The 17,574-nt window shown below is 32.5% G+C and overlaps 1 protein-coding gene across 1 annotated transcript; it reads right to left on the bottom strand.

Annotated features, from left to right (window-relative positions):
* Positions 1-12,766: 12,766 nt before the first annotated feature.
* On the bottom strand, positions 12,767-14,784 carry LOC133677054 (uncharacterized). Its single transcript, XM_062098896.1, has 3 exons — positions 14,525-14,784; positions 14,101-14,427; positions 12,767-13,215 (listed from the first exon to the last, which is right to left on the bottom strand). Exons 1-3 carry the CDS (start codon positions 14,586-14,588, stop codon positions 13,070-13,072), a joined length of 537 nt encoding a protein of 178 aa, XP_061954880.1. The 5' UTR covers positions 14,589-14,784; the 3' UTR covers positions 12,767-13,069.
* Positions 14,785-17,574: the final 2,790 nt, after the last annotated feature.

Below are 17,574 nucleotides of genomic sequence, written 5' to 3'. Positions count from 1 at the left end.
AGAACTCGAGATATGGGCTGAACACTGAACAGTGTCTGGGCTGCAGGACAGATTCGGACTTATTCTTTGTTGCTACAATTTGGACTTGAAAACGGCCTTGTTCAACCTTGGGCTCCACATGAAAGTTGTAGGCCTATGTCTTATCTTTCCATCCATATAAAATGGACCTAAATCCAAGATCTACAGCTCCAGATATGACCCAATTACCGAACTGTGTTCCAGTTTGGACTGCACCAGCATCTCTTTGGCCATCTTTTTGTCCTTTTAATTTCAGTACTTCAACTCATCAATCAATTCTTTCATTTATGTGATAGGCCTGCATTTAAGATGAACATTTACCATAAATTAAAGGTATCTTATATAATTAGATATGTTATTATAAAACACGCTTTAGTTAAGGAGCTATTGATACTTTAAGTGCAAAATGATGATATAAAACCTTGATAAAAATGCACTTTTAAGTACTAATCACATCACGCCAATTATCAAACAATTATTAACTCAATTGACAAATCGAGATTTAAGCCTGATAGGATGCATTATGCAGCTCATCTTTGTTTGGCTACTGAGAAACATTTCAGTATCGTTTTCAAATTTAGCAAGTCAGTCACACAAATTATCGAACAATTCTTATCTAAAATACACCAAATTCACTAATCAAGATTTAGCCTAATAGGATGATTTGTGCAGCTCACTTTTTCATGCCTGTTTGTTTGTTTGGCTACTGAGAAATTAAATTGAACTCCAAAACTTTTCGCTTGTATAGAGCAAATAGTAGATGATTAATTCTTCTGATATTTAGGTCTTTGGTTTTGATTTTCTCTTCAGTTTAATTTTCCTAGCAACCAAACAAAGGTTAGAAAACTCACCTCCTGAATAAAGATAAAACAAATCTGCCGGAGTTTGCTAGCTGCTTTTAAGAGAAAATGAACACCAACAAACATATATGTTGCGCAGGGGATTGATTTCAAATTTAATAACCCTGGATTTGGATAATGTACCCTTGGATTAAAGTGACCTAGATAGCATCACCTCTGCTTGTCCGAAAGTTACGCTGTTAAGAATGATTGGATAAAGAAATTGCTTATTCATCACGCCAATTATCAAACAATTATTAACTCAATTGACAAATCGAGATTTAAGCCTAATAGGATGCATTATGCAGCTCATCTTTGTTTGGCTACTGAGAAACATTTCAGTATCGTTTTCAAATTTAGCAAGTCAGTCACACAAATTATCGAACAATTCTTATCTAAAATACACCAAATTCACTAATCAAGATTTAGCCTAATAGGATGTTTTGTGCAGCTCACTTTTTCATGCCTGTTTGTTTGTTTGGCTACTGAGAAATTAAATTGAACTCCAAAACTTTTCGCTTGTATAGAGCAAATAGTAGATGATTAATTCTTCTGATATTTAGGTCTTTGGTTTTGATTTTCTCTTCAGTTTAATTTTCCTAGCAACCAAACAAAGGTTAGAAAACTCACCTCCTGAATAAAGATAAAACAAATCTGCCGGAGTTTGCTAGCTGCTTTTAAGAGAACATGAACACCAACAAACATATATGTTGCGCAGGGGATTGATTTCAAATTTAATAACCCTGGATTTGGATAATGTACCCTTGGATTAAAGTGACCTAGATAGCATCACCTCTGCTTGTCCGAAAGTTACGCTGTTAAGAATGATTGGATAAAGAAATTGCTTATTCATCACGCCAATTATCAAACAATTATTAACTCAATTGACAAATCGAGATTTAAGCCTGATAGGATGCATTATGCAGCTCATCTTTGTTTGGCTACTGAGAAACATTTCAGTATCGTTTTCAAATTTAGCAAGTCAGTCACACAAATTATCGAACAATTCTTATCTAAAATACACCAAATTCACTAATCAAGATTTAGCCTAATAGGATGATTTGTGCAGCTCACTTTTTCATGCCTGTTTGTTTGTTTGGCTATTGAGAAATTAAATTGAACTCCAAAACTTTTCGCTTGTATAGAGCAAATAGTAGATGATTAATTCTTCTGATATTTAGGTCTTTGGTTTTGATTTTCTCTTCAGTTTAATTTTCCTAGCAACCAAACAAAGGTTAGAAAACTCACCTCCTGAATAAAGATAAAACAAATCTGCCGGAGTTTGCTAGCTGCTTTTAAGAGAAAATGAACACCAACAAACATATATGTTGCGCAGGGGATTGATTTCAAATTTAATAACCCTGGATTTGGATAATGTACCCTTGGATTAAAGTGACCTAGATAGCATCACCTCTGCTTGTCCGAAAGTTACGCTGTTAAGAATGATTGGATAAAGAAATTGCTTATTCATCACGCCAATTATCAAACAATTATTAACTCAATTGACAAATCGAGATTTAAGCCTGATAGGATGCATTATGCAGCTCATCTTTGTTTGGCTACTGAGAAACATTTCAGTATCGTTTTCAAATTTAGCAAGTCAGTCACACAAATTATCGAACAATTCTTATCTAAAATACACCAAATTCACTAATCAAGATTTAGCCTAATAGGATGATTTGTGCAGCTCACTTTTTCATGCCTGTTTGTTTGTTTGGCTACTGAGAAATTAAATTGAACTCCAAAACTTTTCGCTTGTATAGAGCAAATAGTAGATAATTAATTCTTCTGATATTTAGGTCTTTGGTTTTGATTTTCTCTTCAGTTTAATTTTCCTAGCAACCAAACAAAGGTTAGAAAACTCACCTCCTGAATAAAGATAAAACAAATCTGCCGGAGTTTGCTAGCTGCTTTTAAGAGAACATGAACACCAACAAACATATATGTTGCGCAGGGGATTGATTTCAAATTTAATAACCCTGGATTTGGATAATGTACCCTTGGATTAAAGTGACCTAGATAGCATCACCTCTGCTTGTCCGAAAGTTACGCTGTTAAGAATGATTGGATAAAGAAATTGCTTATTCATCACGCCAATTATCAAACAATTATTAACTCAATTGACAAATCGAGATTTAAGCCTGATAGGATGCATTATGCAGCTCATCTTTGTTTGGCTACTGAGAAACATTTCAGTATCGTTTTCAAATTTAGCAAGTCAGTCACACAAATTATCGAACAATTCTTATCTAAAATACACCAAATTCACTAATCAAGATTTAGCCTAATAGGATGATTTGTGCAGCTCACTTTTTCATGCCTGTTTGTTTGTTTGGCTACTGAGAAATTAAATTGAACTCCAAAACTTTTCGCTTGTATAGAGCAAATAGTAGATGATTAATTCTTCTGATATTTAGGTCTTTGGTTTTGATTTTCTCTTCAGTTTAATTTTCCTAGCAACCAAACAAAGGTTAGAAAACTCACCTCCTGAATAAAGATAAAACAAATCTGCCGGAGTTTGCTAGCTGCTTTTAAGAGAAAATGAACACCAACAAACATATATGTTGCGCAGGGGATTGATTTCAAATTTAATAACCCTGGATTTGGATAATGTACCCTTGGATTAAAGTGACCTAGATAGCATCACCTCTGCTTGTCCGAAAGTTACGCTGTTAAGAATGATTGGATAAAGAAATTGCTTATTCATCACGCCAATTATCAAACAATTATTAACTCAATTGACAAATCGAGATTTAAGCCTAATAGGATGCATTATGCAGCTCATCTTTGTTTGGCTACTGAGAAACATTTCAGTATCGTTTTCAAATTTAGCAAGTCAGTCACACAAATTATCGAACAATTCTTATCTAAAATACACCAAATTCACTAATCAAGATTTAGCCTAATAGGATGATTTGTGCAGCTCACTTTTTCATGCCTGTTTGTTTGTTTGGCTACTGAGAAATTAAATTGAACTCCAAAACTTTTCGCTTGTATAGAGCAAATAGTAGATAATTAATTCTTCTGATATTTAGGTCTTTGGTTTTGATTTTCTCTTCAGTTTAATTTTCCTAGCAACCAAACAAAGGTTAGAAAACTCACCTCCTGAATAAAGATAAAACAAATCTGCCGGAGTTTGCTAGCTGCTTTTAAGAGAAAATGAACACTAACAAACATATATGTTGCGCAGGGGATTGATTTCAAATTTAATAACCCTGGATTTGGATAATGTACCCTTGGATTAAAGTGACCTAGATAGCATCACCTCTGCTTGTCCGAAAGTTACGCTGTTAAGAATGATTGGATAAAGAAATTGCTTATTCATCACGCCAATTATCAAACAATTATTAACTCAATTGACAAATCGAGATTTAAGCCTGATAGGATGCATTATGCAGCTCATCTTTGTTTGGCTACTGAGAAACATTTCAGTATCGTTTTCAAATTTAGCAAGTCAGTCACACAAATTATCGAACAATTCTTATCTAAAATACACCAAATTCACTAATCAAGATTTAGCCTAATAGGATGATTTGTGCAGCTCACTTTTTCATGCCTGTTTGTTTGTTTGGCTACTGAGAAATTAAATTGAACTCCAAAACTTTTCGCTTGTATAGAGCAAATAGTAGATAATTAATTCTTCTGATATTTAGGTCTTTGGTTTTGATTTTCTCTTCAGTTTAATTTTCCTAGCAACCAAACAAAGGTTAGAAAACTCACCTCCTGAATAAAGATAAAACAAATCTGCCGGAGTTTGCTAGCTGCTTTTAAGAGAACATGAACACCAACAAACATATATGTTGCGCAGGGGATTGATTTCAAATTTAATAACCCTGGATTTGGATAATGTACCCTTGGATTAAAGTGACCTAGATAGCATCACCTCTGCTTGTCCGAAAGTTACGCTGTTAAGAATGATTGGATAAAGAAATTGCTTATTCATCACGCCAATTATCAAACAATTATTAACTCAATTGACAAATCGAGATTTAAGCCTGATAGGATGCATTATGCAGCTCATCTTTGTTTGGCTACTGAGAAACATTTCAGTATCGTTTTCAAATTTAGCAAGTCAGTCACACAAATTATCGAACAATTCTTATCTAAAATACACCAAATTCACTAATCAAGATTTAGCCTAATAGGATGATTTGTGCAGCTCACTTTTTCATGCCTGTTTGTTTGTTTGGCTACTGAGAAATTAAATTGAACTCCAAAACTTTTCGCTTGTATAGAGCAAATAGTAGATGATTAATTCTTCTGATATTTAGGTCTTTGGTTTTGATTTTCTCTTCAGTTTAATTTTCCTAGCAACCAAACAAAGGTTAGAAAACTCACCTCCTGAATAAAGATAAAACAAATCTGCCGGAGTTTGCTAGCTGCTTTTAAGAGAAAATGAACACCAACAAACATATATGTTGCGCAGGGGATTGATTTCAAATTTAATAACCCTGGATTTGGATAATGTACCCTTGGATTAAAGTGACCTAGATAGCATCACCTCTGCTTGTCCGAAAGTTACGCTGTTAAGAATGATTGGATAAAGAAATTGCTTATTCATCACGCCAATTATCAAACAATTATTAACTCAATTGACAAATCGAGATTTAAGCCTAATAGGATGCATTATGCAGCTCATCTTTGTTTGGCTACTGAGAAACATTTCAGTATCGTTTTCAAATTTAGCAAGTCAGTCACACAAATTATCGAACAATTCTTATCTAAAATACACCAAATTCACTAATCAAGATTTAGCCTAATAGGATGATTTGTGCAGCTCACTTTTTCATGCCTGTTTGTTTGTTTGGCTACTGAGAAATTAAATTGAACTCCAAAACTTTTCGCTTGTATAGAGCAAATAGTAGATAATTAATTCTTCTGATATTTAGGTCTTTGGTTTTGATTTTCTCTTCAGTTTAATTTTCCTAGCAACCAAACAAAGGTTAGAAAACTCACCTCCTGAATAAAGATAAAACAAATCTGCCGGAGTTTGCTAGCTGCTTTTAAGAGAAAATGAACACTAACAAACATATATGTTGCGCAGGGGATTGATTTCAAATTTAATAACCCTGGATTTGGATAATGTACCCTTGGATTAAAGTGACCTAGATAGCATCACCTCTGCTTGTCCGAAAGTTACGCTGTTAAGAATGATTGGATAAAGAAATTGCTTATTCATCACGCCAATTATCAAACAATTATTAACTCAATTGACAAATCGAGATTTAAGCCTGATAGGATGCATTATGCAGCTCATCTTTGTTTGGCTACTGAGAAACATTTCAGTATCGTTTTCAAATTTAGCAAGTGAGTCACACAAATTATCGAACAATTCTTATCTAAAATACACCAAATTCAATAATCAAGATTTAGCCTAATAGGATGATTTGTGCAGCTCACTTTTTCATGCCTGTTTGTTTGTTTGGCTACTGAGAAATTAAATTGAACTCCAAAACTTTTCGCTTGTATAGAGCAAATAGTAGATGATTAATTCTTCTGATATTTAGGTCTTTGGTTTTGATTTTCTCTTCAGTTTAATTTTCCTAGCAACCAAACAAAGGTTAGAAAACTCACCTCCTGAATAAAGATAAAACAAATCTGCCGGAGTTTGCTAGCTGCTTTTAAGAGAAAATGAACACCAACAAACATATATGTTGCGCAGGGGATTGATTTCAAATTTAATAACCCTGGATTTGGATAATGTACCCTTGGATTAAAGTGACCTAGATAGCATCACCTCTGCTTGTCCGAAAGTTACGCTGTTAAGAATGATTGGATAAAGAAATTGCTTATTCATCACGCCAATTATCAAACAATTATTAACTCAATTGACAAATCGAGATTTAAGCCTGATAGGATGCATTATGCAGCTCATCTTTGTTTGGCTACTGAGAAACATTTCAGTATCGTTTTCAAATTTAGCAAGTCAGTCACACAAATTATCGAACAATTCTTATCTAAAATACACCAAATTCACTAATCAAGATTTAGCCTAATAGGATGATTTGTGCAGCTCACTTTTTCATGCCTGTTTGTTTGTTTGGCTACTGAGAAATTAAATTGAACTCCAAAACTTTTCGCTTGTATAGAGCAAATAGTAGATGATTAATTCTTCTGATATTTAGGTCTTTGGTTTTGATTTTCTCTTCAGTTTAATTTTCCTAGCAACCAAACAAAGGTTAGAAAACTCACCTCCTGAATAAAGATAAAACAAATCTGCCGGAGTTTGCTAGCTGCTTTTAAGAGAAAATGAACACCAACAAACATATATGTTGCGCAGGGGATTGATTTCAAATTTAATAACCCTGGATTTGGATAATGTACCCTTGGATTAAAGTGACCTAGATAGCATCACCTCTGCTTGTCCGAAAGTTACGCTGTTAAGAATGATTGGATAAAGAAATTGCTTATTCATCACGCCAATTATCAAACAATTATTAACTCAATTGACAAATCGAGATTTAAGCCTGATAGGATGCATTATGCAGCTCATCTTTGTTTGGCTACTGAGAAACATTTCAGTATCGTTTTCAAATTTAGCAAGTCAGTCACACAAATTATCGAACAATTCTTATCTAAAATACACCAAATTCACTAATCAAGATTTAGCCTAATAGGATGATTTGTGCAGCTCACTTTTTCATGCCTGTTTGTTTGTTTGGCTACTGAGAAATTAAATTGAACTCCAAAACTTTTCGCTTGTATAGAGCAAATAGTAGATAATTAATTCTTCTGATATTTAGGTCTTTGGTTTTGATTTTCTCTTCAGTTTAATTTTCCTAGCAACCAAACAAAGGTTAGAAAACTCACCTCCTGAATAAAGATAAAACAAATCTGCCGGAGTTTGCTAGCTGCTTTTAAGAGAAAATGAACACGAACAAACATATATGTTGCGCAGGGGATTGATTTCAAATTTAATAACCCTGGATTTGGATAATGTACCCTTGGATTAAAGTGACCTAGATAGCATCACCTCTGCTTGTCCGAAAGTTACGCTGTTAAGAATGATTGGATAAAGAAATTGCTTATTCATCACGCCAATTATCAAACAATTATTAACTCAATTGACAAATCGAGATTTAAGCCTGATAGGATGCATTATGCAGCTCATCTTTGTTTGGCTACTGAGAAACATTTCAGTATCGTTTTCAAATTTAGCAAGTCAGTCACACAAATTATCGAACAATTCTTATCTAAAATACACCAAATTCAATAATCAAGATTTAGCCTAATAGGATGATTTGTGCAGCTCACTTTTTCATGCCTGTTTGTTTGTTTGGCTACTGAGAAATTAAATTGAACTCCAAAACTTTTCGCTTGTATAGAGCAAATAGTAGATGATTAATTCTTCTGATATTTAGGTCTTTGGTTTTGATTTTCTCTTCAGTTTAATTTTCCTAGCAACCAAACAAAGGTTAGAAAACTCACCTCCTGAATAAAGATAAAACAAATCTGCCGGAGTTTGCTAGCTGCTTTTAAGAGAAAATGAACACCAACAAACATATATGTTGCGCAGGGGATTGATTTCAAATTTAATAACTCTGGATTTGGATAATGTACCCTTGGATTGAAGTGACCTAGATAGCATCACCTCTGCTTGTCCGAAAGTTACGCTGTTAAGAATGATTGGATAAAGAAATTGCTTATTCATCTTTTCAAAAAAACAAGGAGAAATCTGTAGGTGGCTTTTTTAAGTTAGGGCTCAAACCTAGACAAGCGGTGGAAACTGATAAGCTGCAGTATGGTAAGGGGAAAGGGAATTTATGGTGGACCGGGGAAATGCATTAACTTCCATAACAAGATTGAGTGGTTTCCTTCAGCCATTGTGTTTTTTTCTTCTTAAAATCCAAGCTCTCTCGCACTTGATTTCAAGCGCTCTCTCTCTCTAGCCTTCATTCCTTTTCACTTGTTTTCATCTTATACAAACTCTTAAGATTATGTTTTTCACTCTGTTCTTTACTTAATCTACCTAAAAAAACCAATACAAATGAGTTATTTCTTCTCATTTTAATGAAGCATAAAAATGGATACCCAGGCCTCTCCCAAGGTTGTCCAGCATGTTTTTTTAATAGGAAAAAGGGATGAAATTTGCCCTAATTTATAATTTTTCCCCTTGTAATAATCCCATTGTATTTTTATGAAATATACCTGGTTTTCAACCTATATCGTAAAGCCCAAGTGAAACAAATGGAACAAATGACAATTTTGTTAAATAAGAACTTGGAGGTAATGAAATTAAATAAAAAAAAGTTTGTTATTACCCTTCACAAAAAAAAAAACACTAGAAATTTATATTTTTACAACTGAATATTTTGTTTTTAATGTTGAATCTCGCATTACTAAAATCAAATCCAATAGCAAAAACAAACATACCCGTAAAGTGTGACAGACAATATTCTTGTATTTGATCGGAATATGTTCGTCATTTCTCTCATTGAAACAAATGGAGCTGGAGTTGCGTGTTCCCGATTAAACATAAAAGAGTTCAACAATTGAAAACATTTAGGAGAGTCAAAAGAGGCATACCTTTCTCTCCTCGCTGCATTTTATCTGGAAAAGATGAACAAAGGTTAGAACTGCCACTGTTGCTAAGACCCAGCAGTGCTGATTTGATAATAATGTCATCTTTCATAACTAGAAAACATTAAAAAAAAATATTCCAATTATAACATTAACCCCTTCGACCCTGTAGCTGATTTGTCACACCACAATGGTTAAACCAGCTAAGCCATTCTCGAAGGATAACCTTATCCATTTCAATAATGGTGTTAGTTTTTGCATGAGCAGAACCAAAAGAAATTTAAACTGAATATTGAAGCAGCCCCTCCTTTCCACCACTGTCGGCGCGTGGATTCACGTGTTGCCACTGCTGGATCTGAAGCGCCCTGGTCTCTTCTTCACTCCTATAGTGGATGTGACGCCCATTACTACTCAAGGAAGGAAATTTGGAGACCTCAAGATTCAACTTTCTCTGTCCTTCAGTTTTTTTCTTTCTCCTTCACTAATGGTTTCTTTGTCTATTGTTATTTGTTGTTATAGACTATTGCAGGTTTGTTGTGAAGGTTGTTCAGTGTTGTAGTGGTCGTCGTGGGTTGCTGGTGAAAGAGGTTGAAGGTGTCGAGTTTGTTGTTGTTAGTCTTGTTGAAATTGGATTGGAGCTGCTGGTGTTTAGCTAAAACTATTGTGTTGCCTATAGTGGTGAAGGAAAAGAGGATAGGTGCTTCATAAGTTGTCGAAGACTGGATTCATGGTCGTCTTGTTGTTTTAAGCAACTTTATAGAGCCTGAGGTGGCGAGGGAATCAATGAACGGTGCGAAGAAAGAGATGCTATCGTCTGTGGCTGGTGCTAGGAACGAAACTGGAGATGGCCAGTTGGCCTATTATTCATAGGCAAAATAAAATTTTATTTTTCCTCTCCCAAGTAATTAAAAAAAATCATTTTGGTATCTCATTTTTTTCTTTGCGTTGTTTATGCCCCTTGTCTATATATATATTTTTTAATTTTAATGATTTTTTAAAAGACAATGTTAACATACACATGTTGAGAAAAATAAATAATGATTTTAAATAAACATGTTAATAGCTAAATACGTTAAAACAAATTTTTAATTTTTAATTTTTTTTGAAAAGATATTGAATATACTAAACAATATATTCAATATATAGACAATTTTGATTTTAAATTTTTTTAATTTTTATTATTGTTTTTCTCTATTTTCTTTGTTTTGAAAAATTGTTAATAAAATAAAGTAAATGAATCAAGACCATCCTGAACATTAAATGAGAGAAATTTAAAAATGAAAAACAAAGGCCGGCAACGAAAAAACTTGGAAGCAAGAGATTTGCTTCTCATGTGGTCTCATATTCAAATCTTATGGTTACTAATATAATAGCTATTGGAGGCTTACATGGTCGTTAACTTTAATGCTTGTGAGATTAATCGAGGTGCACACAAGCTGATCCAGACACCCACATTAATAAAAAAAATTAAATAAAACCCAAGTGAAACAAATGGAAGAAATGACAATTTTGTTAAATAAGAACTTGGGGTTGGAGCTAGAGCTGCTTGTTCCCGATTAAACATAAAAGAGTTCAACAATTGAAAACATTTAGGAGAGTCAAAAGAGGCATACCTTTCTCTCCTCGCTGAATTAAAATGATTGGAATTATGATTCAGATAATGATTTAAATTATATTTTTTTTAGAAATATATTAAAATGATTTTTTTAATTTTAAAATTAATACATCAAAACAATCTAAAAATATAAAAAAAAATTAATATTTAATAAAAAAAATTAAATTTTTTAAAAATAATTGTATCATGTTTCCAAGCGGTACATATAAATCTGGAACAGATGAGCAAAAGTTAAAACTGCCACTGTTACTAAGACCCAGCAATGGTAATTTGGTAATAATGTCATCTTTCATAATTAGAAAACTTTAAAAAATATTCCAATGATAACATTAACCACTTCAACACTGTAGCTGATTTGTCACACCACAATGGTTAAATCAGCTAAGCCATTCTCGAAGGATAACCTTATCCATTTCGATAATGGTGTTAGTTTTTGCATGAGCAGAACCGAAAGATATTTAAACTGAATATTTAAGCAGCCCCTCCTCTCCTTTTTTTTTGCATGTTTATCCTTTTTTAATTCCGTACTTAAACTTTTTATTTCTTTTTTATTGAATCCCTTCGTGGTCTAATTCCATGAGACAATGTTTTAAATTATAGTATAAATACAAAATTAAAGGTGAGAGGACGACAATGAAAACATGGAAAAATGTGTGGCTAATCTTAAAGTTTTTACGGTTTTTATTTTGATTCAAGATTTTATTTTGTTTATTTTTCAGTTCTCCAGTTTAAAAGAAAAAACAAAAAGTTTTCAAACATGAAAAAAAAAAGAATTGTCAGTTAACCATGTTATAACAATAAAAATAATTGATTTTGGTATCAAATATTCAAGTCAACAAGAGAAGTTTGATAATGCTGGTTTTTTTTTACAACAAACATGCTTAAAAAAAATAGATCAAGTCTATTTAGAATTTTTTTTATTTAACTGAATTTTATTTTTTTGAGTGATTTTGGGATATAAAATCGCTAAATAATTTATAAAAGTTTGATAGTGTTTAGAGGTTTTTGTAATTAAAAATAAATTTTTAAGCCAAACCTCTTTATCAGCCACCACAATAATGACAGCTACCACAATAATGACTGGATTATGGATAGCAGCATAGGAGGCGATAGATAGCTTGCCACTACAAGCAACCCGTCGTTCAATTAAAAAGAAAACAGAAAACAAGGAGTGGGCGATGCAAAATAGGGAAAATTAAAATTAAAAAAAAAAAAAAATTCCAGGCCAAGGCATAGTTTGGTTTTTTTTATTAAGATCATGTGTTTTTGAGCCTAGCCCATTAATGTCTAATCAAGATTTTTGTATTTTTAAAAAACATTCACCTCTTTCCATTAATTATTTTTATTTAAATATTAATCTTTTTTATTTTTTTTAGTTTTATGTTACTTTGAAGATATTAATTTGATTTGTAGCAAATTTTATCCTCTTATATTTTATATAAATTAGCTTATTTACATGACAATTGTATAAAAACAAAAATCTTTTGTTATTAGCAACAACATTAATATGTTAAGATAAGATTAATAAAAACATTTAAAATAAAAAGGGTGGTAGTGTAAGATATTTAGAAACATAATCTTAACATTATTATTATTATTTTCACGTTAAAAATCGACTTGAAATCATATATTTTTGCATATGCAACTTGTTTATGTTTCTAAATAAATAAAAAATGATAGTCTTTTATATATATATATGAGATATAATTAACCAAACACAGACATGATCTTAGATTATTTTTTACCTTTAAATTAAATGTCTTAAAAAAACACATAAAAATTAATCAATTGTATTATTTCATCAAATAAAGAAAGGAACACAAATTCTGTATGCACGACACTCAACAATGGTATGTATAGTCCTCATAAAACAATCCTCGACCAAAAAACCGAGTACAACAAAGTGTAGCCCCAAAAACACAAAGTGTAGCCCCGGGGAGAGATAAGAGTGGCCGAACTCTCCTGGGCATTCTATTTTACTAGATATAAAATAATTATTTACTTATAATTCAATGTATTGTATTTTTCATAAGAAAATCATGTTGAAGCCACCATATATATATATATATATGCTCGATTACATGGGAGCGGGAGCAGGGGCGGAGACTGTGGATGCTAATTCGGAAGCAGCAGGTCCAGGGGTTGCACCGGAGCTCATGAGCTGAATCATGGACCGGTGAGGGTTGTAGCGCGCGGCATCACAGAGGTCAGGCAAAAATGCACCTGCGTGAGTCAAGAGACGTTATTGAGAGACAAAAGAGCCATTTGTGGGAATAATGATCACTGCTATAATAAAGTCAAAGTCAGTACACAATTTTTAGCCATGGTTGCCTTAATTTACACAAGGGCGTATGATTCTTTGATCACTGGGAAAGGCAATTCTTTGATTCAAGGTGAAGCCACCAAAATGCCTTGGTTGGTTGAAAAGGAATGTTTAGAGCAGAACATGAAAGGGAAGCATTCAGACAAGACGGATTTACGAAGAAAACCCATGTTGCTGGTCTGTTCTATTATAGTATGTTTTGTATTTAGGTAAGTTTTTAAAGTATGTTTTTTAGATATGTATTAAAATAATATTTTTTTATTTTTTAAAATTTATTTTTAATATTAAAATAAAAAATTTTATACTAGATGCAAAGTATTTTTTGCTTGAATATATATTACAATAATTTTTTATTTTTTAAAATTTATTTTTAACATCATTACATCAAAATAATTTGAGTATATTAAAAAATTAATTTAAAGTAAATAAAAAATTTTAAAAATTCAATTTTTTAAAAAAATATTTTTTTAAAGAAAAAATAAAAAAACACATCACGAATTAACATGCTGTCTATGCTTATTGCTATCAAACCCAACCTAAAATCTTCTCTTTTTTGTTTTTTTTTTTTTCTCTCACCAATTCAATTAAAAATCTTATCAAAATGAGAGGGGGGAAAACCCAAAAAAGAAAAGGGAAAGAAAAAGAAACATTCACCAATTTTTTCAGAACCCCCCAACTAGAATTTTAGCACTATTCCCTTTTTTTAATATGAGCCAAAAATATTCCTTGTAAAAAAACAAAATTGTCGAATTAAATACATGCATTGATTGTAATTAAGGTCTTACCTTCCCCAGCAGCCAGATTGAAGTAAAGGTCAACAATGTTGGGGCAATTCTGGTAACAAGCAGGAGAGCAAAGCTTGGCGGTGAATTGAGGCTCAAGGAGTGCATCAGAAGAAATACCAACGGAGTTCCTGTCAACCCCACAAGCCTTGACACAAGCATCAGTCTCTATGTAATCAGCCATTTTCTCAACCACCACCTCGGATGTCCGGCACTGGTACTCAACGGCATCATTCTTCGTTGCATATGTCTCCAACAAGCACCTCTTGCCAGATGATGAGATGGTGAAGGCACAAATGTCATTTGGCAATTCCTCGCATACAATTTCAGCTGCCAATTCAAAACAAAACCACCCCTTTTTAAGAGAACTCATTAAAACAAATCCCTAACAAGAATATATACGTGCTGCATGATCTAATATAATTACCTGAAGCTGCATGGAGGAGGAGAGAAGAGAGAAAGAGAACAAAGGAGAATTTGAATGAAGCCATTGATAAGACCAAACTGTTATCGTGCTAATTAAGCTTGAGAGATGGGATTCTTTCCTGGGATGATGATGATCTCTTAAAACCAAGAAGGTTTTGTGAGGAGAGGGTGAATAGAGGAGGATATTTAGTGTTTTGGTAATGGTATGATTGTGGCTTATATAGAGAAATGCAAACCGGCATGGAGGTGCTTTCCTTGCTTGAAATATTTGCATTTGTCTCTTGAAATGACGCGTAAACCTAGCTATATTTTTGGAACGCGTTAAAGTGGGCAGGTTACCAATTGCTTGATTCTCTCCTTCGAGCCCATGAGAAGCCTTAGCTCGCTTTTACTTTATTTATTTATTTTTATTTATTTTGCAATTTCTTGCTGTCTTTCCTTAATTTATTAGTCAATGAACCTCTCAATTCTTACTGGTCATGCGTCCAAATTCGTATGTGGAGACTTAGCAACAACGTGTTGGGGTGGATGCCTAATTAATTAATTAATTAATTAATGGACTTGTAAGCATGCAGAAATCTTCGTGTAGTTTACCGTGTCAAATTTCTCAATTTGTCTTGACCATGAATTAATTCCATAGGCTCAATGAACGACGACTCGGATTACACTAATTTAATTCACTTATTTATTTTATAATTAACTAACTAATGAAGGGTTACATAAACTAATGTTAAGAAATTAAAAACACTGCTTGTTCTCCATTAACGTCAAATCACATATCACTATCTTTGATGAGCTTCTTTTGTGATCACATATCAATATTCACTATTCATTTGACGTTTTGTTATTGTTTTAATCTTTTTTTTCTATTAAATTTTTTTCTTTTAAATTATTTTTTCAATATTTTTAAATTATTTTAATATTTTAATATCAAAAATAAATTATAAAATTATATTTTTAATATTTTTTAAAAAATATCTTAAAACATAACTTCTATTGCACAATGCGTCACTTTTTATCTTTTATTTCTTTAAAGAGTTCAACTATAAAAAAAAAAAAGGAAAATTAACTCCAATTTTTTATTAACGTAATCTTTCGATAATTTGTTAATTGATAATGATGTAAAGTACATGACATGTTGTTGTTTTGTTTGCTTTGCATGTGTAGTGGATGGTATAATTTCTTTTATTATATTTATTTTTTATTTGTTGTTTTTTATAAATATATTTGTTAACATTTTTTATCTTGCACATTATGGTTCTTCAACACGAGCCAAGCCCGATTGAACTTTTTGTTAAAATACATGTGCAAAGTGATGACCGTAAAAAAAGAGTGCAACAATTCGTGAATAGCCGAGCTCAACACGTTGTGTTATGTTGGTTTTCAATTATTTTTTTAAGTTAATATTTTTATGAATTTGATGAATATATTTTTTCTTTACAGGATACATATAACAAGAGGTTGAAGGAGAGATACGTGGACTATCCTTCGATCCATCCGGATTTGTGGTTGAAGGTAGGATCGTCTAGTGAACTTGATGGAAATCAGGTGTACGGATTCTCTAACACTACAGCCGAGAACTTGTAGACAACCCGTAGTTTTTTACCAGTTAAATGCTCGTAATCGATTCCGAGCATTCAAACTCCGAAATCCATGGCGATGTTAGACCAACGAGTACATGATCGGAAGACCCATCTTAATGAAAAATATGAACAACTCACTATTGATTATGAAGAACTCCACCGAATGATAATGGAGATGATCTCGATCCGGATTTGTGGTTGGAGGTACGATCATCTGGTGAACTTGATAGAAATCGGGTGTACGGACTCTCTAACACTACAGCCGAGAACTTGTAGACAACTCATAGTGTTTTTCTAGTTAAATGCTCGTAATCGATTCTGAGCACTCAAACTCCAAAATTCATGGCGATGTTAGACCAACGAGTACATGATTGGACGATCCATCTTAATGAAAAACATGAACAACTCATTATTGATTATGAAGAACTCCGCCGAATGATAATGAAGATGAGATCACAGATGAGTGGTTCATGTGCACCATCTAATTGATCAGCTTCCTCTTCTTCCTCCAGCATCGCCTCTATTTTAGATTTATTATATTTGACCGTACAAATATTTAAATTTATAATAAATATTAAATTTTTATATTATTTTAATTTATTTGAAGTATTTTTCTTCTTTTGCTCAATATATATTTTTAAAAATATTTTTAATAAAGTACAGAGGGTGTTACCGACGAACCCAGTTCGTCGATATATTCAAGAGAGTTAGAAAATAATTACTGCAAATGTCACTACTACTATCTATTCACCGATGAAATTACATATAAAAATTTAACCATGGATATACTGACGGAAAAATTAAAATACCAATGAAATTACATATGGTGATTTACCAATGGATACACTGATGAAAGAATAAAATACCGATAAAATTACATACAGTTTTCATGTCGATGATATGTTAAATTTATCGACGAATATCACGACGGGTAATTTTTTTGTATAATTTGTCTGTCGGTGACCCCATCGGTTAATTTATTACTAACAGACTCATGGACAAATAATAAATTATTAATGAGAGTTTTTTCAATGGACGATTGTCGTCTGTGATTCCATCGATAAAAAACGTATCGGCAAAATGTAAGTGTAAAAATACCTGCAGAAATTTTCATCGGTAACATTGTTAAATCTGAGAGTGAATTCAAGACGACATTTTTTTAAAAAAAATATTGAGATGAAAACATATTGGATCGACCCAAGTCAACCTGAGTTAACATTTCAAATCCGCAATTTGGGTCATAAGGCCATGATAAACCCAAATTAAAAAAAAATATGAAGCTCAATTCACAATAAATCCATTGTTTAATGATGAAATTGAAAAAAATTCAATCTAAAAATGACACAATAAAATGACCTAAGTCTACCCGGATTAACTTGCGAAAGTCATGACTCGGGTTATGAGACTATGATAATTTCATAGAAAAAATACGAAACAAATGATAATGATTAATTCATAATCAACCAAA

Source organism: Populus nigra, chromosome 17 (assembly GCF_951802175.1).
Source record: "Populus nigra chromosome 17, ddPopNigr1.1, whole genome shotgun sequence".
In the NCBI taxonomy this organism is placed as follows: Eukaryota; Viridiplantae; Streptophyta; class Magnoliopsida; order Malpighiales; family Salicaceae; genus Populus; species Populus nigra.
The sequence above is the reverse complement of the archived record's forward strand: the minus strand, read 5'-3'. Positions and strand labels throughout refer to the sequence as shown.